Here is a 21,207-nt window from a genome sequence, read left to right on the forward strand (position 1 = left end):
GGTTATGTTCAATCTTTTCTGAAAATTCTATTGATTTTGATCATCATGTCAGCAACACGTGAACTTATGTTCTTATTATTTAGTCAAAACAAAAGACACTATAATAGGTAGCTCTGTGTGTTGCAATTTTTTCCAGTCTATTGGGTTTCATGATGTTAGATATTTATCTGTTTGTAACAAAAGAAATTTGAAACTAAGACCATGGACAAAATTGTTAGAACTATACAAAGTCATGACTTTTATGTGAAAGGAAGTAAGCATGTGGCAAGAGAAAATAACATGGAGCAACAATATATAGCATGGTGGAGAAGGGGAAAATACTCGATCTTCGATGAAAGAACAATAGGTAAATATGGAAATTTGAGGAAAATAATTGCTGCTGAATTGGTTTGATAAAGGGAAAGATAGGTATCATAGCAATGAGCCATTTGCTGATAGTATAATAGGGTAGAAATAGAGGGACCTAAGACAGATCTTCTTATGATAGGCATAAAAAAAGGTTGAATCAAATGGATGGTTCTTGGAAAGGTAATCTAAGAGATCCACCCTCAGTTGGTTAGTGCTCTATACATAGGTAGAAGCTGTATTCTGACTTTGATTCAGGACCACAGAATCAACAAGATTGTGCTTTGTTTGAGTAAACTTTGGTGCAAAGTCAGTTGTGACAAGTGGTTATGAGTCGGAATGACTTGTTGGATAGGTTTCGTGGGGCCAATCCTTCCCTATTGGTATCATTGGAAGGGTAGCCTTTGTAAAATACATACGATATTGTGAGTGTTTGTCAAGCAATGTTCAAATGAGCTCAGCTTGTGTGACCACTTGGTTATAGTTTTTTAGTGATATGGATGGTTTTTGCATCTTGGTAGATGGTCTCTTGCTGTTAGGTGGTTTGTAGTTCAACAATCTTTTTTTTTTTTGTGGAGAGAGAGAGAGAGAGAGAGAGAGAGAGAGAGAGAGAGAGAGCGATGGCGGGAGCGGGAGGAAACCCCTGTTGTCGGCCCATCCTCTCAGCACCTGTCTGGTCCGTCGCCGCCGTCGTCTGACACGCACGTAACAGTCTCCCCCGTCGCCTGACACGCCCGTACCGGTCGCCCCCGTCGTCTGCCTGAGCCACGTCAGTCGCGTCGCCTCTGCTCGTCTGCGACCGCAGGTGCTCGTCCTCGCCTGTCTGCCTCTGCGCGTGCCCGTGAGAGAGAGAGAGCGCGACAGAGAGGAGTCGCCTGCGCCCTAGAGCCATAGCGTGTAGCCCCGTTGCCTGTTCCTCTCGCCGTCATCTGCAGTCCCATCGCCTTCTCCTGCAGGCCCGTCGCCTGCATCTAAGAGGCCCGCCAGCTGCGTGCTTTGCCCTGCTGTCGCCCGTCAGATCTGCGGGCTCCACTCTTGCTCGTCGCCTGTCCGCCCTGTGTGTCAGGGCTCCTGCCGTCGCCGTTGGACCTGGGCCCTGTGGACCTTGCTGCCCCAGCGCCTGCCCCATCGTCTGCCCCGCCGCCTGCCCACTGTGCGTCAGTCCTCCGTCGCCCTCAGATCGTGATCCACGATGGCTGGTTTGGATCTGGATTTCATCGACCAAACGGTGGCAGCACTGGGCCCGGATTCCGATGCAGAGGAACTTGAGGATATGGTTCCGTGCACCGAAGAGATGCCTCCTGGTCCTGACATCCAGCCTGCGGGTAAACGTACCAAACATACTTCGGAAGAGATAGGTGTTCAGCAGGATCGTTCCTATGCTCAGGTTTCTTCAGATTCAGTGGACTCTCAGGATGTTGACTGGGAGCACTTGCTGGAATTTGCCAACACTCTGCTTGGCGATTATGTTCAACATAATTAGGAAGTTTTTTCCGACTCTGCACCTGATGATGTTCTGGAAGCCACCGTCGACCCAAAAACTGTCCTACGCTCCTTTTCCGTGTTTTATGATCGCGCTGTGATACTCTTCTTCACTGGCCGAATCCCGTTGCTTTCCCGTATTCGCCAGTGGCTGCATAGTCTGCTACAAGGGGAATGTGTTGAAGAGATTTTTGTTGGGCCCCGGGGTTTTTTTGAGGTCCTGCTGAAATCTGAGACGCACCGTGCTGCTCTCCTGTCTAAACTGCCTTTGTTTTTTGATCGCCGGTTGGTTCAAGTGGTTCCCTGGCGCCCAATGGCAGATTTTCAGCGCCTGTTGCAACGTGAATGCCCTGTGTGGGTAGAAGTGGAAAATTGTCCGGCTGTTTATTGGCCACTATTGAAGGATGCGATGGCCGCTGTCGGAACTGTTCTGGTCCCTCCCAGTCTCAGGGCTGTGAATCGCAACCGATTGTGTATGTTATGGGATACTGCAAGGAAAAGGCCTGCCTGGTTACGCCTCAATTGCTCTGGCATGCATCCGTTACACTTTCGTTTAAAATGGGGCAATTTTGCGGGACATTGCTTTTCCTGTGGACAGTTGGGGCATTTTATGGCCGAATGCCCGGAGCAGCAACACACTTCAGATGTTGGCCATGTTGCGCCGCCCATGGATGATATGGTGTGTGATGCTCCGTCGCTGGATACTCTCCATCCGCCTCAAGTTCTGGCCAAAGGTAAACAACAGGTTTCGGATCTGGATTCCCGTGCCACTGATTGGGTTGAAGTACGTGCAAAAAACGGCAACAGGGTTGTTGCGGGCATGGAGAATACTGTGCCTACTACTTCACAAGATTCCATGCGTACATATATGCGCAGGAAGGAAATGTTGTCTTCTGAGCGCTCTACTCCTGCTATGGCTGCCTTGGCCCCCCGTCCTCAGCCCGCCAGGAAAATGTATTCGAATCGTCCAAAGGGTCCACCTGCTAAGCTGGCTTTTGATACCAGAGGCAACGTCATTACCCCGTGAGACCGTCGTTATCCTCGTTCCAACCCCAAGCCAGCAGATATGCCGTCTACTTCCAAATCTGGTCCTCAGAACTCTTTTGCGGTATTGGCAGATTTCTTGGACGAGGGAGTCCTGGATATTCTCGCCGACAAAGTCAAATCGCGGCAAGCTGTGCCTCGTACCTGATTTTGTTTTGAATACACATGAAAATAGCCACCTGGAATGTGCGAGGCATTTGTTCTCGACACAAGCAACATACCATGTGGACTGTATTGTATGAGAACCAGTGGGATGTCTTGTGCGCTGTTGAGCACAAGAGTCACGATGAAGCTGGCAAAGTTGTGGATTGCCATGGCTTTCGTTTGTTCTATGCAGGGACACAGGCCATGCATTATTTGGGTGTGCTCATGATTGTACATGCCAAATATTAGCCTGTTCTTGTTAAAAATGATGTTCATGGGTCATCTCGTCGGGAGCTTTGGCAGACTTTGCAGACCTCCTTGTCACTTGGCAGACGGGGCTTCTTCATGGGGGATTTCAATATGTGTGTTGATTCTTCCCAGTCCACATCGGAGCATTCAGTAATGGATGCGCCGGAAAGTCGTATGTGGCATGAGTTGGCTCTTGCTGTTCTTAAGCAAGATCTCTGGTCTTGGCTACATTCGTCTTCTACAGGGTTTACTTTCCATTCTGCCCAGTATGCAACAACATGGTCGCGGTTGGACCGTATATATATCATGCAGAATGATGATTTTCTTCCCGAGATGCTCGAAATAAAAGTGTTGCAGCAATATGCCTTGTCGGACCATTTCCCTCTGCAGCTTGAGCTGCTTGCCCAACCCATTGCACCTTTCAAGCAATTTCTGGGGAAACTCCCTTTGCGTTTCAATTCGTCTTACTTGAAGCATGCCATCTTTCAGGGCTATATGCAGCAATTGATTGACAGATTCCTCTTGGACTTCTCCTCTCAGGGCACTGCGTCATTTGAACGATTGCTCTCTAATGTGTAGCGGGTTGCTCGGCAGTATGGGATCTATCATGCATCTCTTTGTCGGCGGCGTCGACAGGCCGCCGAGAACCTGCTGGTTTTGGTCCGTTCGCTGCTGGTGGACACTCCGGATGATGCATTTGTGCTTGCACTGGCCATGCGGGTGGCTGATCTTATTAAAGAATTCCAGTTGAGATCATATCAGCAGGCCAAACTGGAACATCTGACGGAGACTTTGCAAGATAGTGCGTGTCAGACCCATAAGTTCTTTCGAGCTCTCCACGCCTCTCCTGCTCGCGAGAATATGACCAGACTCGAGGATGCAGAAGGCCACCTTATCCTGGATCCGCAGACTATTGTGCATATGTGCAGGAATTATTTCCGCGACCTTCTCGGTTCTACTACTCCACCTTCACCCCAAATTACTCAGGCCCGTTCGGTTTTTTATGGCCTGGTCCGCAATCAGCTTCCGCAGGACATGCAAGCTACTATGGAGTCAGATATTTGTGAGGCAGAGGTTATGGATGTCTTGTTACACTTGCCCAAGGATAAAAGTCCGGGCTGGGATGGTCTCACTAATGAGTTCTTTGAGGCTTTTGCTACCCAACTGGCGAAACCATTGCAGGCTTTGTTTCAGCAGGTGTGGGAAACGGGGATCATGCCTTCCTCATGGAAAGGGGGACTTATTAAGCTGCTTCCAAAAGTTCCTTCGCCATCTAAGTTGTCACAGTGGCGCCCAATTTCTTTGATGGGTTCAATGTACAAAATCTTTTCCAAAGTAATGGCGAATCGGCTCCATAAGCATTTCCCTGCCATTGTGCACCCTCTCCAGTATGGTTTTATTAAGGGCCGCAATATTCTGCACAATGTATTGAATGCTCAACTGGCAATAGATTATGCAAAGCATTCTCATCAGGAGGTAGTACTGATTCAACTGGACCTGGAAAAGGCTTTTGACTATCTGGACTGGTCTTTCGTTGCTGAACTTATGTCTACTATGGGCTTTGGTGCTCGGATGTCTCGTCTAATCTACACCATTAGCACTGCGGCGTCTTCGCGAGTCATGCTGAACGGAGGTGTTACTGAGCCATTTGTCCTTGCCCGCTCTGTCAGACAGGGGTGCCCTTTGAGTCCTCTATTCTTTGCCCTTGCGACACATCCAGTTCTTTCCATGTTATCTCATATGGCAGCCTCTTCTCAGTTGGCCGGACTGTCGCTTCCTACAGGACAGCACTTCATTAGCCAATCCCTGGCGGATGATAGCTTTATGATTTTGCGTGCGGATAAGGATAACCTTCGAAAAGCATTGGATGTTTGGGGTCTCTTTGGTCAGGCGTCCGGCCTTCGTATCAATGCGCTCAAATCAGCCATTCTTAGCTGCACGGAGTCGGATTTGCAGTCCCTAGACTGGCAAGGTCTGGTTGTTCCTCGTGGCTCCATTGTCAAGCATCTTGGGTACCCTTTGGGTGTAGAGGTTCCCCCAAAGCAGCTTCTGCAGTGGATTTCTCAGAAAATGGTGGCCAAGTTTATGTATTGGAAGTCTCAGGCCTGGCCCTTCCTTGTTCGCCTCAAAGTAGCCCAGACAATTATGTTGCCAATGCTCACATATTTCTTGCCATTGTTGCCCTGGACTACTACGATTCTGAATGCTCTTACTCAGTCTATTCGTTTCATGCTATGGAAGAAGGATTCATTGCACACAGGTATTTCCTGGATCTCTTGGTCACATGCGTGCACCCCCAAACGCATGGGTGGCGGAGCTCTTTTCGATGCCCAAATTCACATGCAGGCACTCCGTTGGTCTCTTTTCCGCGCCATGTGCTCGGATCATCATCCATGGGTGGATATAGCCCGTTATTTCCTTGAGGCCCATGGGCTTTTGCATGGTAATACCCAAATCCGGAGTTCTTGGTGGCATGTTCTTAATGCTGATTCGCGGTTCTCCAGTTCGTCTTCATCACTGCTTACTCATTTGGTATGTTCCTGGAAAGTGGTCCTCCAGAAGGCTCAGTGGCATCCAGCGGAGGATCGCTTAGCTACTAACTCTTTCCAATTGGAATTGCTGGCAGTCTCGCGTTTACTTTCATGGGAAGGTAAACATGAGCTTAGACCACAATTTAACCGGATGGCACGTTTGGGCTTGTCTTCAGTTGCGGATGCCACCCTTGCCAGTCGCAATGTGCTTATATCATTTCGTACAGCTAGGAGGCTTTTCAGGATCCCTCGTGGATATAGGCCTTTATGGGAACAGCTTTTGAGGGAGCTCCAGTGCAGACAACCCTTTCCTGCCCTTGCTTCGGATCATCCCTGGCAGGATTGGGACCTACAAGGCCAGCTCCATTTAAGCAAAGCTTCTGCTAACCAAGTGTACCATCTTCTGATTAAAGATTATCAATGGCTAATTACTAAAGTGAATGCTTTATGGGGATTGCGTAAATCCCGGTCATGGTGGAGGGCAACTGTGATGGAGGGCTGGTTGAACAAGACACCCTTCAAATATAAAGTCTTTCTTTGGAGAGTGATGATTGGTGGTCTTCCGCTTGCTTCAGCTCTTTCCAAGCGACGAATCTCCAATGGCAACTGTTTCTTTTGCACCACAACTGTGGAATCCGCCCGCCACCGATTTATTTCTTGCCCCATCGCTAAGAAAGTCTGGTTATTTTTATCGGCTGTTTGGCAAGGAGTGGTTGGTTTCCCCCTGCGTCCCTTTGATTGGGTTTTTGGGCAGCCCAAATACCACACTCCGGCACAGCCCCATATGAAGCTCATGTTTCACTTTCTTCGATATTGGGGCTGTTGGCATAACTGGACCATTCGGAATGCTTTTCTTTTTGACTCCGCCTGTAATGTTCAGCGACATATTGTGAGGCTTAAGGGCCTCTTGTATTGGCAGCTAGATCTTCTCCAGCATTCTGATTTGCTCTCTAGGGAGGACTTACGTCCCTGGCATATGGCAATTTCCTCCGTGCCGTGGCCTTGACCTTGTAACTTGTAGTACTTAGAACCTCTTCTCATGATGGCTTAGATTGTCGTCATGTATCTTGTAATCAAGTAACCTTGTATTTTTTTCGTAATTAATATAATTACCTTTTACGAAAAAAAAAGAAAGAGAGAGAGAGAGAGAGAGAGAGAGAGAGAGAGAGAGAGAGAGGTCAGATTTTTACGAAAAAAAAAGAGAGAGAGGTCAGATCATTCCTGCCTTTTCCATTTCCTTAGATGGACAGCTTTGTGGCATATTTGGCGTACTCGGAATTCCTTCATTTTTGATTTTGCCTCGGTATCCATCGTCATGTGGTCCATGTTCTTGGTTTATTGTTATGGCATATCTCCTCTATGGTTTCAGCTGACCTGGTTCTTCCTGACATTGCTGCTCCTTTGTTGGATATTGTTCGCCCCACTCTGGCTGTCCTTTCTGTGTGATATTTGTGTGTTTTTGGCTTGATTTGTGTTTGTTCTGTTTTTCTTAGCTGACCTGATGGTCTGATGTAAATATGCCATTTAATTCAATCATCTTCACGACAAAAAAAAAGAGAGAACTGCCTGTCCTGCAGACCAGCTCACTTTCTCTGCCACGACACCCAGTTTTGCTGCCCTGCCCTATACCAGGCCTATGCTGCCTGACTTGTGCTTCCGACCTGTGCTGTGCCTTGTGGCCCTGCTCTTTGGAGGGCCCTGCTGTGTTTCTTCTGTTCAAGACCTGCTGATGCCTACTCATGGACTGCACTGACTTACCGCCCACGGATGGAGATCCAACCATGGATATGGAAGAGGGCACAGTGGAAGAATATATGGTCCCCTGCACTGAAGAGATGGCTTTGTCAACCCATGACGTTCAGCCTTCTATCAAACACAGCAAGCACGAAGAATTTTCTGTTGCCCCTGAGGCCCTCGATAGGGGGTGATTCTTCACCATGTTCATATGCTAAGGTGGCTTCTCCCTCGTAGGATTTGCAAGAGCCAAATTGGAAAACTATTGTTAAAGTTTGCTAACTCTCTTTTGGAGGAGTATGTCGAGCATAATCATCAAGCTATTCTTGCGTGCGCAGAGGGAGAGATCTTGGACACACATGTGAATACGCAAGAGGTTCTTCACTCCTTTTCTACCTTTCATAAGCAAGGTGTCATTCTTTTCTTCACTGGCCGGATTCCCGTCTTGACCAGGATCTGTCAGTGGTTGACATCTCTTCTTTAGATTGATGGTGTGGAGGAAATTTTTACTGATCCGCGTGGCTTCTATGAGGTTGTGCTTCACTCTCCCTTCGCATGAGATTTTCTTCTCCATCAGCAAAGATAAATTGTTGGTGCATATTGTTTCCTGGCATCCAATAGTAGATTTCCAATGTCTGCTCAAGCAAGCATGTTCGAATTGGGTGGAAGTAAAGCGTTGCACAGCTATTTACTGGGCCTTCGTCAAGGATGCAATGGCCTTCGTCAACTATAATCTTGTATATCTGATACAAAAAAGCGAGATACCTATGAATCTATGATGAGGCATCACTATCATCATCATCATTATCATCATCATCATTATCAAAACCATTTGAGTGCTCATCAAGAGAGTTTAAAGTGACTCCTCAACATTAGATGATGAGACACACTCATACTTATCCTCACTGATGAGGTTACCCTCATCATCAAATAATGGCTCCCTAGGTGGCGGCTGTGTAGGCAAGGGGGGATGTCATCATGAGGCACAGGATGTGAGCTACTAGAGTCTCGCCTTACATATGTTTGCAAGCCACTCGAACCACTCCTCCTCGATGATGGAGGGCGTCGAATGACCGTGCTTTTGCTACCACCTACTTGAACTCCTCGCTCATGAGCATGCTGACTGCGAGTGTCACGAGTATCTGCTGCTATAAGCTCTTTGTAGAGCTCTGCAAAAATCATATCCTCCTCCTCGTCCACATCCCGATGTTTACTCGGAAGAGTGTCGCTCGTTAACTTGAATGTATCAACATTCACCTACACAATGCAATGATGCACCTAAGATTGATCATTGTAAATGCTAAGTCTAAATTGTAAAATATAAACTTCAAAGTTCAAAATTTAAAACAATAAATTTTAAATGTTATGGTTAAGTGTTTAAACTTACCTGCTTCGGACTACCCATGCTCATCATAGCCCTCATTATACATAAGTTAGTGCGGCAATAGACTAGCCGCTCTAACTATCATGTGCTAAGCCAATTGTGAATCTTTGTGTGAATGAGAGAATAGACACTCCAGTTTCTCTCACTTGCACCCGAAGAGCAATCGTGGGCAAGGACCCTCATGGCTAAGGGTTGAAGGATCTCCAATGTGTATCCAAAGTTTTGCAACCAAAATAAAGGCTTCACAAGTGACTTTCTCCTCCAACAAGTGGGAGAAGCAAAAGCCATATGCCCTCTCTGATCTTCATAGCATCCTAGCTCCTCCAACACTGCATTGTGGTCATCCACAGGGACCGCACGAGTCAAATAAGAAAAGCTGGTCCAAAGGGAACTCTCTATCATCCATGACCGTCGGCGACTTGTAGGCCGGATGTATCAATGCGACAAAACCATGGATGGGCTTATGCATCCATGCCCATCTCCTCTTTGCTATCTCTAAAACATGTGCACGCTGTGTCTTTGTGATCATTGTACAAGCATGTGCCTCCACCAATGCCGCTCTAAAGAAGTGAATGAGAAGGCCCATGGTGGACCCCTCGCAATTACTCATACGTAACACCCTATAAAAGGGAGTCACAACAATGACAATGACACAGACTTTTTGCCAAAACTGCTCATTAAGGCATAAGCATTGTATAGCTTTGGCTCCTCTGTCTCATGCTCATCCCACTCATTCCATAGAGTGGACACATCTGTCGCACAAGGCAGATCGTACCTCATAAAGGCGCTCCAACAATAACCACATGTAAGCAAAGCGAGTTGAAGAAGGCTTCTTCAACTACAGTGTGCTATGCTCATGATACATCGCAAGCACCTTTACCTTGAGCAAGTCCAAACAATGACTTGTACATGGAGTCTATACAATCGTAGGAAACTCGGTCTCAAGCAAATGGCCCATGTGCCGATAATTCGATGCATTGTCGGTAACAACTTGCACCACATTTGAGGGTCCCACCTACAACCACAATTTACAAGTTACAAGTAATATACTAACAATACTTGGAGGTTAGAGAGAGTTGAAACTTGAGCCTTTCAAGTTTCAAGTTTCAACTTTCAAGATTCAAGAATAAAGAGAGATGGGGGTTGGGGGCCTTGTGGCCTGGGGGGGAAAGAGAGAATCGAGATAGATACTAGAGAGAAATTAGAATAGGGAGATAGATAGTTATGCATAAATCAATTATCATAATGAAAGAAAGTGAAACAAATTTAAAAGGCAATGTATATCTCAATGATAGCTTGTCAAATGTGGCGGTAGATGAATGTGCCCGTCATTTTCCTCCCCCTCTTGCCGGTATCTACGGCCCGCAAAAAGTAAGTGCCGAGTGGACATGAGATGAGTATGTTAATGATGCCGTGTTTCTTACGATCACTCCATCCGTCGGTGAGAATGGAGCAACCATATTTTATCCATGCGGCTCGAATAGGATCAAGGGCTCTATCAATCCTCTCCTTCTCTTCATCAATCTTTTTCGTCCTCATGTCATTGTATGTACCGGTCCATCCTTCACATGGACCCACATTGGCAATGGCTTTTACCATCTTCTTCCATTGCTCTTGCTTTAGGACATTGAATGCAAGATTGCACTCAATTACCGTGCATGCAATTTCAATGTCTGCAAGTCGTTGCCTTTCTCTAAGAAAGGCAATTGATCCACGCGCATGACCGGGAGCTTGAGAAAGAGAGGATTGTCTCTCCGACATTGCATGAGCCTTCACTCTTTGTCTTTTACCAAAGCCGGATGCGGATGTGGAGCCCCCACCACTAATGGTAGAGGCCTCTCCTGCATTGATTGAAGATACGCCCACATTTGATGCTTTCTCGTTAGTAGGCATAAGAGTTGGTGTTGATAAGCCACTTCCTCCTCCTCTTGTGGATCCCTCTCTCATCTTGGCAAGAATATTTTCCGCGATGTTTTGAGGGATCTCCTTGCATGGAGCAACTTGCCTCCCCGTCTTGGAAAGATGTTGGAGAAGCCAAGTTGCACCACTTGTATAGCGTTTCCCGCAATACTTGCATGTCCAATGGTGGGAGTTGGACTTCTTTGTGTCCCTCTCCACATGAATCGCATGCAAATTGAAGGCCTCATGCTTCTCAGGAGTGTTGGTGCCGATGATGGATAAAGAGGCCAGAGAGAGAGAGAGAGAGAGAGAGAGAGAGAGAGAGAGAGAGAGAGAGAGATGCTTTAGTCTCGACTCTTGACACTTGAGTCTTGAAAGTTGAAAGGGAAGGAGACTTAAGAGGCCTAAGGGTTGGGGTAAAGTTGAAAGAGCAAGAGTGAGAGAGAGGGGATGGGAAATGAGAATGGCAAATGCTTTGATAGGGTGTAGGATAGAGGGGATGGGAGATGAGATTTGAGAATGGCAAATGCTTTGATAGGGTGCGGGAAAGAGGGGATGGGAGATGAGATTCGAGAATGACAAATCACAAGTCTATTCAAGAATCAAGATCCAAGAGAAGAAGATGAGAATGGTAAGTGCTTGCTGAATTGGTGTGGAAGCATGGAGGAGAGGAGCACCTTTTGTAGATGAGAGAAGGGTCAAAGTTCAAATAGTCAAAGAGGGGTCAACAGTCAAAGAGAGGACTGCCAGCTGGAAGGAATCCAAAGAGGGCTTGGGGGGGGCATGGTTGGAAAAGGGGGTGGGATGAGGTATCCAATGCTTCCCACCCCCTCAAAAAGTGCCACGCAGGTAGGTGGAACGCGTAGGAGTAAAGGTGGGGGCGCAGGAAACGCGGGACGTGGGACGCATAGGCGAGGTGGCCCAAATAGGCCACAAATATCGTGCGAATCTGTACGAATACATAGTGTACGGATCGTATGGTGGTACGAACAGTACCACGTCATACAAAGGCAACTATGCGGAAGAGATAGTGGTATTGTCCTCCTATGTCATAGTATGTTGTACATCTGCATATGTAGTGTTTGTCCATCTTAGGCTCTCAGTCACAATGTTGGCAAGTCCTATCCCCTACTAGGATATTTGTCCATTTGTAGCCTATGAGAGGTGCGAATGTGTTTGATAGTAGCCCCTATGTTGTGGGAGAGATGGGTGTCCATGTGTGTGTGTGTGTGTGTGTGTGTGTGTGTGTGTGAAATGATATATTAACACCTTCAAAAGGCCAAAATGACCTATAAGACCATGAGTTACAATCATTTTTATGACGGTACAATTGTCATGTGGGAATTTGTAGGTTACTTGCTTGTAATCCACCCGCTCTTTTTTTAAAAGAAAATGAGTGGGGTGTTCATATTTTAAAAGTTGTCTACTTCTCTTGAATGCTGCCCTCAAAGTAGGCCCTCTAAGCCATCCCCTTGCTTTGTAGAAAAAAGAACTTGCATTAAATGTCGATTGTATATTGCTATTCTAGTAGTCACTAAACACTCAACTCTCATCTCTCATCTCGCAAACATCTTGTGCCCATGTATTCCTTTCTGAAACAATCTCATGTACTCCCTCTAACCCTCTTCATTCTTTACATTATTGTCTTCTATTGACACCATGGTCTCTCAATTTGTGCCTCCTTTTGATGCACCAACTATGAGTGAACCTCAATAGATGGAGGATGCATGACCTGAACACATGCATGGATATTGTCCTGAAGGATCTTCTTCCATGATGTTTGATGTAGACTTGTCATTCATGGCGGCTCTGCGGGCTTTAGACTTGCCAATGGCACCGCTTGGATAGCATGGGGGCCCTCTCTTGAGATTGAGTATAAGCATGTTGTGTGAAAAGCAAGAACAATGGAGTGACATCCTCTTTGAAATCAATGCCTTGCGAAACTAAGTTCTTAAGAATAGCATGAAACTGGCTCAGATGAGTTGACATGGTCACATTCTTTTTCATGCGAAGATCCATAAGCTGTTTCAGCCAATACATTTGACTTGCAGGACTTTGCTTGTCATAGAGGTTCTTGATCTTATCCCAAAGCTGCCAAGCACTCTGTGCTTCCTTAACCACATTGTAAGGGGTGTCAAGTCTGGCATTTTATCTTGGTTCTTGGCACCATACAAAGTCTAACATTAGATCTTGCTCCTCCTTCGGCATCATCTGTTAGAGAGTCATTCCTTGGACAGCGGTCAGTACGGACAGCAGGAGGAGCCACATCAGCAGCAGTTGGACAGTTGCCACGTGGCACAACATCAGCCGGCCAGGTTTTTTGTGCAGTTGACTGCATTCAGCCGACCTGATTCTGCCTATTTTTTCGTGTTATTTCCTGCTATTTATAGCAGTTCCAGTCCAGCACTTGTTCATCTTGGATCTTGAGATCTGACAGAGAGCCTGCTGAGACTGACAGCACAGGGGACTGACGGAGATTGAGGTCCTCAAGGCGTAGACATACACAGATATTTTCTCTGCACCCGTGTATATTTCTGCACTCCTATACAACATACTACACTGCAGATTTTTTGCGTTTCACTATTTTCTTCTCTCTCTCTTCTCTCTGTGCTCACTCTCTCTCTTGCGCTTCCGCGTCGCTGCACTCTGACATCAACATCCATGTTGAGAGGGGATTTCTACCCTTAATTTGGTAACTTCAAGTTTAGGAATTTTCTTCTCGTCGTCAACATCAACTCTCTAGTTGCACCTTTCCTTCCACAACATGATCATCATCATCATCTTTGTAAAAGGGCACTTAGGCAAGCAAACAAATTTCCCCATGAGGGACATTGTGCAAGTGGTACTTTGTTGCATGTGCATTCTCATTATGTAGCATTACTCTATCTCTTTGTGTTGAGCATCCATGATCACCTTGCTCATATTGGATCTTGAGTAGTCTCCACCTATGGTTCCATTACAACCATATATGCATATCCTTCTTCACCATTCCTTTGTCATTGACACCCTTGCAGGTGACTTTGTGCATCCTCTCTGTTTTGTGATTTGTGAACTAACTATCTCTCTTTTTCCCATGGGTGCTATTATATATAGTTTTAAAAAGTTCAAAGTGGTTAAGGAACACCTTTGTCAGTCTTGATAGGTCCCTAGGCAGCCAATGAAAATCCTTTTTCCGATGCCTTAGCCTCTTTGGGATGGCCTTTTGTACTCCTGAGAAAAGATAACTATGGCCTTTGTAATCTTGGTAGGTTCTTGGGTAGTTGACATGCACTTATTGATTGATGCTCTAACTGCTTTGGGGTACACATGGGGTAAGTTACACTTGCAGTCCCTTTTCGGTTCTAGTTTTGGACTTGAGAGTGGGTGCATAGCGAAAGAAGGTGCATTACACATTAAATCTTCACTAGCTTATTAAACAACCCCGAAACTCAAATGCACTCAAAATGTTTCAGTGTCCAATAAGGAAATTCCCCTATTTTTGGTTGGTTCCTCATCTACAAATAGAGTGTGCTAGATCAATTGCATTCCTTGTATCCCGGTCTATCCCTAACTCATCATCACCTCACTATAACCTCCTCCTCTGGGTATGGCCTACTCATTCCTTATTGTGGGGATGAGTGCACAATGACGAGTTAGTAGTGGGGCAGCAACAATGCCGAGTGTGAGAGTGAGAGAATCCCAAGGTGAGTATACTAGCTTGTCACGGTACACAAAGAATAAAATGTATTTATATGTTAGGGAACAAATTAGGGTGTGTTCACACCTGTATAAGTTTATACACGAAGATTAAGGGACTTTATACCCAACAACTTCCCACTTAAAGGCCTGAAGTGGTACCTTTAAGGTAGCCAACTCCCACTAATTGGATGCAATGCTCATGTCGAGCCTTTGCAAGACTCTTAGTGAAAACATCTACAGGGTTATCTTGGGTTTTGACCTTAGTCAGTGTGACAATACCATCATTCAAGACTTGTCGAATGAAGTGGTACCGAACATCTATGTGTTTGGTACGTGCATGAAACATGGCATTCTTAGCCAGACATATTGCACTTTGGCTATCACAACCAAACACTGGAGTATCTGAAGAGAGACCAAAATCCTTGACCAAATGGCCGAGCCAAATAGCTTCCTTAGAAGCTTCAATGCTTGAATTATATTCAGCCTCTGTAGTACTCAGTGCCACAATTATTTGCAACCTTGAACACCAACAGATACCCCCACCAGTCAAGTAAAGACATATCCATTGGTAGATTTCCTAGTGTCAAGATCTCCTACCATGTCCGAATCACAGAATTCCTGCAACTCTAGTGTACTCTTTCCATAATATATACACTTCTCTTGTGTACCTTTTAAGTATCTGAAGATACATTTCATTGCTTCCCATTGTGATTTGCGAGGGTTGACATGAATCTACAAACAACTCCCATTGCATGAGCAATGTCAAGGTGAGTTGCAACCATGGTATACATTAAAGATCCAGAAGCTGATGCATAAGGTATGCCCTTCATAGCACTAGCAGCTGCATCATCTGTTGGGCAATTAGTTTTGCTAAGCTTTGTATGTGACGGTAAAGGCACACCAAGAGGCTTAGCATCAGCCATATTAAACCTGCCACCAAGTACTTTGCTAATGTACTTATCTTGTGAGAGAAACAACAAGTGTTGCACTCTATCTCATTTAATGTGCATGTCCAAAATGTGTTCAGCTGCCCCTAAATCTTTCATTGAGAAGGCTGAACTCAGCTGCCTTTTAAGAGCATTCAAAGTACTCGTATGCTTTCTTGCAATTAGCATGCCATCCATGTATAAGACCAGCACAATAAGGCTTCCATCATCTTCGTTTTTAGTGTATAAGCAATGATCTACATGACTACGTTTAAATCCATGGCTGAGCATAAAGGTATCAAACTTTTCATACCACTGTCTAGGGTCTTGTTTCAGCCCATATAAGCTGCATTTTTGCTTATAAACCAAATGCTCTTTCCTTGGAATAGCAAAACCTTCGGGTTGTTTCATGTACAGCTCTTCATCCAGGTCACCATGACGAAAAGCAGTCTTCACATCCATTTGATCCAACTCTAAATCCAAGGATACAGTGAGAGCAAGCAAAACACAGAGCGTAGTCATCTTTACCACTGGTGAAAAAACCTCCTGGAAGTCTATGCTTTCCTTCTGTGTATAGCCCTTAGCAACCAAACATGCCTTGTACTTGGGCTTCCCATTAATACATTTCACCTTGTAAACACATTTGTTAGGGATAGCTTTCCTATCCTTGGGCAAAGGTACAAGCTCGTATGTGTTTTTTGCATACAGAGACTTCATCTCTTCCTGCATAGCAAGCTCCTTGTTACATTAATAAATGTAACTTATGCGGAGACAAGCGCGAGGGATGACCGTCCCGGGGCCTTAAACACCTAAACGGGGTCAAGGGGAGCCTAGAGAGTAAGTGAGTCTAAGGATAGTATGACTCACTTGAAGCTGACGACTGGCAGTCGGATCAGGATGAGGAAGCCAACAACCTTCTAAGCGAGGCTAGGTGGTGAATCGAACAATCTCTCTCGTGCTGTTGGGACTGTTGAGCAGAGGGGGCACTTAACTGAATCTCCGACATTATCATAGGCAATCAACACAGGTGTTATCTAACACTGGTATCAGAGCCGTTAGGCGATGGTATCTTGGAAAGAGTCGGAAGGGCTTTACGTCTTTGTCGCAGTGGAAGCGTAGCGGGCTTTTTTGGAAAAGAACCGTCGGGTTCGTTCCTACTTGGAGCCGTCGGGTCCCGTTCCTATCTGGCGCGCCAATCTGGAGCTGTTGCGTTACCAGTCGGCAACGGTGCTCGTCAATCTTGAGCTGTCCACGTCAACACGAAGCAGTCGCACTAAGCTAACGCGGGCGTTGTGTCACAAGACTGTGACAACTATTACCTTTTTGTTGATTTCTTTATTACATATTTTATTTGGTTTTTCTTTTTGGAAGGATCCCTCTTGAAATCTAAACGCCTGAGTTGCATGGTCAGTATGTGAAACGGACAGGAATGTCTAGTGAGTCAAGACTGGACAGTTAAGGTCCAGTATAAGTCTGGAAGAGACTGATGGCACTGTAGATTGACAAACGTGGAAGAGACTTGTGAAAGTGTGTATGGACAAGTGTGTTGAAGAACTAGCCTGAAAGAGACTAGTCCAAAGTGAAGATGGACAAATCTTCAAGAGATTAGTCATTGTGGGGTCATCAGTGGAAATTTACTTCCAGTTGAGCTACATTGCAAATTTGGATGTAGCCATAGTCTGCAAAGATGGTCAAAAGACTAGTGGGGATGCAATGGAAGCAACTCCTAAAATTTAGGGAGTTACTATTTTTGGACCTCAGAATCTGTTCGTGTCATTATCTTCGTTTTTGTACGAGGATTAATCCTCTGGTCTGTGCCGAGGTCAAATTTTGAACCGATGGAGAATTTTAGACCGAAAGGTTTAAACAGGAAAATTGTTACATGTATGCCATGTGTCACAATTTGGGCATAGCACAAAAACGAGTTTCAATGCATGGGGGGCTCATTTTGTGAAAGGGAGATGGATTGCTGTAGATGGAGAGCTCTTGAGAGCTGGTCTACCTTGTCTATGATGCACAGAGGGCTGAGTTTGCTTCCTACTCTCTCTCTCCCTCCCTGACAGTATGGTTATGCTGCAGAATCAAGGGCCTTTCTTCTGATTTAGGTACAGCTGTGTGGAATATGCTGTTTTTGCATGAGGCAAGAGTCTCTTTTCTCCAGGAACAGGAGCAGATGTTTGCAGTTCCCAGCAGGGACAGGTGAGGGTGGTAACCTCACCAAGCAAGTGCCTGAAACAGCACTAATCTAGAACTGATTCTGGACTGTTCAGAGGGTGTTTCAGAGCCCAATTGATGCCAGAATCAAGGGGCACTTGGCATAGATGATGCAGGACAGTGCAGGGATCAGTATGAACTGAAAACAGGTTTCAGAACAGGTCTGAACCAGTAGTTACTGTGGGCTGAACAGTACAAGGAACAGTATGAGTTGTAAACAGGTTTCAGAACAGGTCTGAACCAGTAATATTAGCAGTCTGAACTGGTCAAATCTGCACTCCAACCAGAAGTTTCAGACTTTGGGCAGAGTTTCCCCTCTCGGTCCACTTGTATTGGGTCAGTAATTGTACTGTTATGCTGCCAAATTTCACCCAAAATAGGTGAAAGGCAGCCCATTGTACCCTCTCTCTTTTTAAAAATAAAGAAATACCGCAAGGGGCGCCTAACTTAGGGGCCAACATGGTGTCTGTGTTGCAACGGGAGCATTTTAGCTTCTTGTTTTTCTTCTTGATTCAGTGTCTTTAAGTTCAGGTAAAGTGGGCGACTGTTAAATTGGGTGAAAGCATTTATGTATTTTGGTTGTACACTACCGCCCTTTCCAGTGAACAGGCTGGCTACATGGTTCCATTGCCGGGATCGAATCACTTTTTCCCTAAAGAGTGAGCCAAGGTTTGTTTGGGTGTAAGACACGGAATTGTGCATTATGGCTGATAGAAAGGAAGACACCAGAGAGGAAGCGTCTTCATCACAGGAGATCCTTGTTGTTCATGAGGTGGGAGAATCTTCTAGACCTCCACAATTTGTTACTCCTCCTGTTATGGTTGAGCCACAAATTCTTACGGCTTCTTCTATGGATGAAGACATTTTCAAGACTCAGTTAGTTGCTGTTGTGAGTATGTTTACTCAAGTGATGCAGAATCTAAGGTTTTTGGCATTTTTGCAGCCTTCCCTTCCTTTACAGCAAGTTGGGCAATCTGCAAAGATTTCGGATCCAGTAGAGGTCCAGGATAAGGGTAAGCATGCTGCAGATTCAGTGGAAACACCAAGGCAGCTTGCGGAGTCAATGGAGACTCCAAGATTGGTTCCGACTGTCCAGGAACAGGTGGCGGAAACGGTAGTTACACAGGCATTGCCAGTTCAGCTCGCCACTTTACCGCAGCCAAATGTTGGCTTAAATGGACAGGGAAACAATTTTCAGGCTTTACCACAAATTTTCCCACAGACCTCTGTACATCCTAGGTACTTTGGAGGTGGATTTGTATTTCAGAGTATGGCTGGTTATGCACCTGGAAACCAGATTTATGTACCAGGAACAGTGTTTGGGGGTACACAGGGTTTTATGCCAAACCCCATGTATGGCAATATAGGCATGCAGCCTGGATTTCAGGGAGTTCAGGGCAGTTTTGGCATGCCACAGGGCACTTTTGGTATGGCTGGTTATCAAAACCAGCAAGCAAGTATTGTGTCTACAAGCCTTGTAGTCAGTGGTCCGACACTCCTATGCCACCTGTTAGTGTTCCTATGTTACAGGCATATCCAACGGATCCCTTGATGGCTCATGAGAAGCCAAAGCCATACAAGGAAGGGGGTGCAGCCGTACAGTTTGATATCTTTCGAGGGTTTGAAGATAGGACTAAGGCACTCTCTTTCTTATAGTAGTTTGATGCCGCATTTGCAGGAGGGAACTTTACAGAGCCTTCTAAGGTCCGGAAAGTTGCTACCTTTCTTAAGGACAATGCTAGTCAGTGGTGGAGTACACTGTTGATGCAAGGACAGGCTCCTGCCACTTGGATTTACTTTAAGCAAGTATTTGCTTCTGCTTGGTGCTTGGCACAATTTGGATGCATCTAAATGCAAGGATCTGGAAGACTATAACAAGAAGTTTTGGGAGGCTTTGCTTCCAGTCACTTCTTACAGGGTTGTGCCATTGACCGAGCAGATAGAGAAATATTGCTGTGGGCTGCCTAAGGAACTCCGGAATTATTGTACAAAGACAAAGGTCACCATTTTGACTCAGTTAATTGAGAATGCCACTACAGGAAATGCATTATTGTTGGGACAGTCAAGTGGTTTTGGGGGCAGCATTAAACAGGACAAACCTGAGAAATTTTCAGCAAAGAAGCCATTTGGTAAACAGGTTTCTCAGATTTCTCAAAGCACAGGTAAATCTTGGCAATTCAAGAAGAAACCAGCCAAGTTCTTTGGACAGCAGCCAAAGGACCAGAAGAAACCTTTTGTGCGCAAGTCTCTTGAAGAGAGAAAGGCTTTAATGGCTGAGAGGAAGTGCTTTATCTGTGAGCAGACTGGTCATATTGCGTCTAATTGTCCGGACAAGAATAAGAGACCAGCTGATGATGATAAAGAGGACAGGAAAGGAAAGAAGCCCAAACCTTCAGCAGGTTTAGTTCCAGATATGCTGGGAGACAAGCCCCACTCGGATGCTAATGAGCTTTGCAGAGCTTGGGGTAAAGTTAGGGATCAACATGTACTCATTTTCTTTGATCCTGGAGCTAAGGCAAACTTTATCTCACCAGAGTTGTCTTCTACTTTGGGCATCAGAGCAGATGAGATGGGCTACACAGCAGAGGCAGGGTTGGCATGTCCTGGTCACTCAGAGTCTGTGACACCCATCCTTGGAAAGTTGCGTCTTCATGTATAGTCTTATGTTGATGCAGAAGAATTTTATATCATGCCACTTGAAGGCTGTGATGTCTTGTTGGGAATGCCATGGATGTTCAGAAAGCATGGTGTGTTGGATGCCTTTAACAAGACACTGACTTTGGAACATAGTCATGTGCTTGATGTGAAGCTTAAAGGAGAGTCTGTACCTGTTGTATCGGCTTCTGCCATTACATCTGTAATAAAGAATCATCTTTTTGCGTACTTGATTTTTGTACGTGATGTCAAGGATAATGATGAGTCAAATTTTTCTATGTTAGATAGAGACAGGTCTGCTTTCTTGTCTTAGTTTAGTGATTGTTTTTCTGACTCATCACCATCACAGTTGCCACCAGAGAGGTCTGAGGATCATGCAATAGATTTGGTGCCAGGCAGTAGCCCACCAAATAGACCTCCGTATAGGGTTAGTGCAGCCCAACAGAAAGAGATATTGAGCCAGGTGAATGAGCTGTTAGAGAAAGGGCTGATTCAGGCAAGTTCATCTCCTTTTTGCTCACCAGTGCTCTTAGTGCAAAAGAAGGATGGCTCTTGGCGCATGTGCATAGATTATCGAGCATTGAACAAGAGTACCATCAAGAACAGGTTCCCCATTCCAAGGATTGACGACATCCTTGACCGTTTGGAAGGAGCGTCAATTTTCACCAGGATAGATTTGAAGAGTGGATACCATCAGATCAGGATTAAGCAAGAGGATGTGCATAAGACTACATTTAGGACCACGTTTGGTCTCTATGAGTTCTTGGTAATGCCATTTGGACTTACTAATGCTCCTGCTACGTTTAATCGAATGATGGACAGGATTTTTTGTCCATATAGGCAGTTTGTTGGTACATTCTTTGATGACATGATTGTCTTTTCAAAGAATGAACAGGAGCATAGAGAACACTTGAAAGCAGTC

The 21,207-nt window shown here is 45.5% G+C and overlaps 2 protein-coding genes across 4 annotated transcripts in view; both read left to right on the forward strand.

The window, feature by feature from the left end:
• The window catches only part of LOC148037732 (putative GTP-binding protein OBGC2), a 97,582-nt gene that overhangs the window by 45,696 nt on the left and 30,679 nt on the right, over positions 1 to 21,207 (forward strand). The gene's annotated exons all lie outside the window — the stretch shown is intronic.
• Positions 18,334 to 20,289, forward strand: LOC148037736 (uncharacterized). The gene is made up of 5 exons (XM_087677025.1): positions 18,334 to 18,402; positions 18,574 to 19,110; positions 19,161 to 19,249; positions 19,407 to 19,767; positions 19,849 to 20,289. The coding sequence occupies exons 1-5, from the start codon at positions 18,334 to 18,336 to the stop codon at positions 20,287 to 20,289; spliced, it is 1,497 nt and encodes a 498-aa protein (XP_087533151.1).

Source organism: Lygodium microphyllum, chromosome 4, assembly GCF_053477565.2.
Source record: "Lygodium microphyllum isolate KBCC chromosome 4, Lygodium_microphyllum_v1.1.10, whole genome shotgun sequence".
Classification (NCBI taxonomy): Eukaryota; Viridiplantae; Streptophyta; class Polypodiopsida; order Schizaeales; family Lygodiaceae; genus Lygodium; species Lygodium microphyllum.

Coding starts and splice junctions, on each gene's coding strand:
- LOC148037736 (XM_087677025.1), top strand. CDS start 18,334: ATGGCTGATAGAAAGGAAGACACCAGAGAGGAAGCGTCTTCATCACAG. Junction 18,403..18,573: donor AGATCCTTGTTGTTCATGAG/GTGGGAGAATCT, acceptor GCATTTTTGCAG/CCTTCCCTTCCTTTACAGCA. Junction 19,111..19,160: donor TTGTGTCTACAAGCCTTGTA/GTCAGTGGTCCG, acceptor CCTATGTTACAG/GCATATCCAACGGATCCCTT.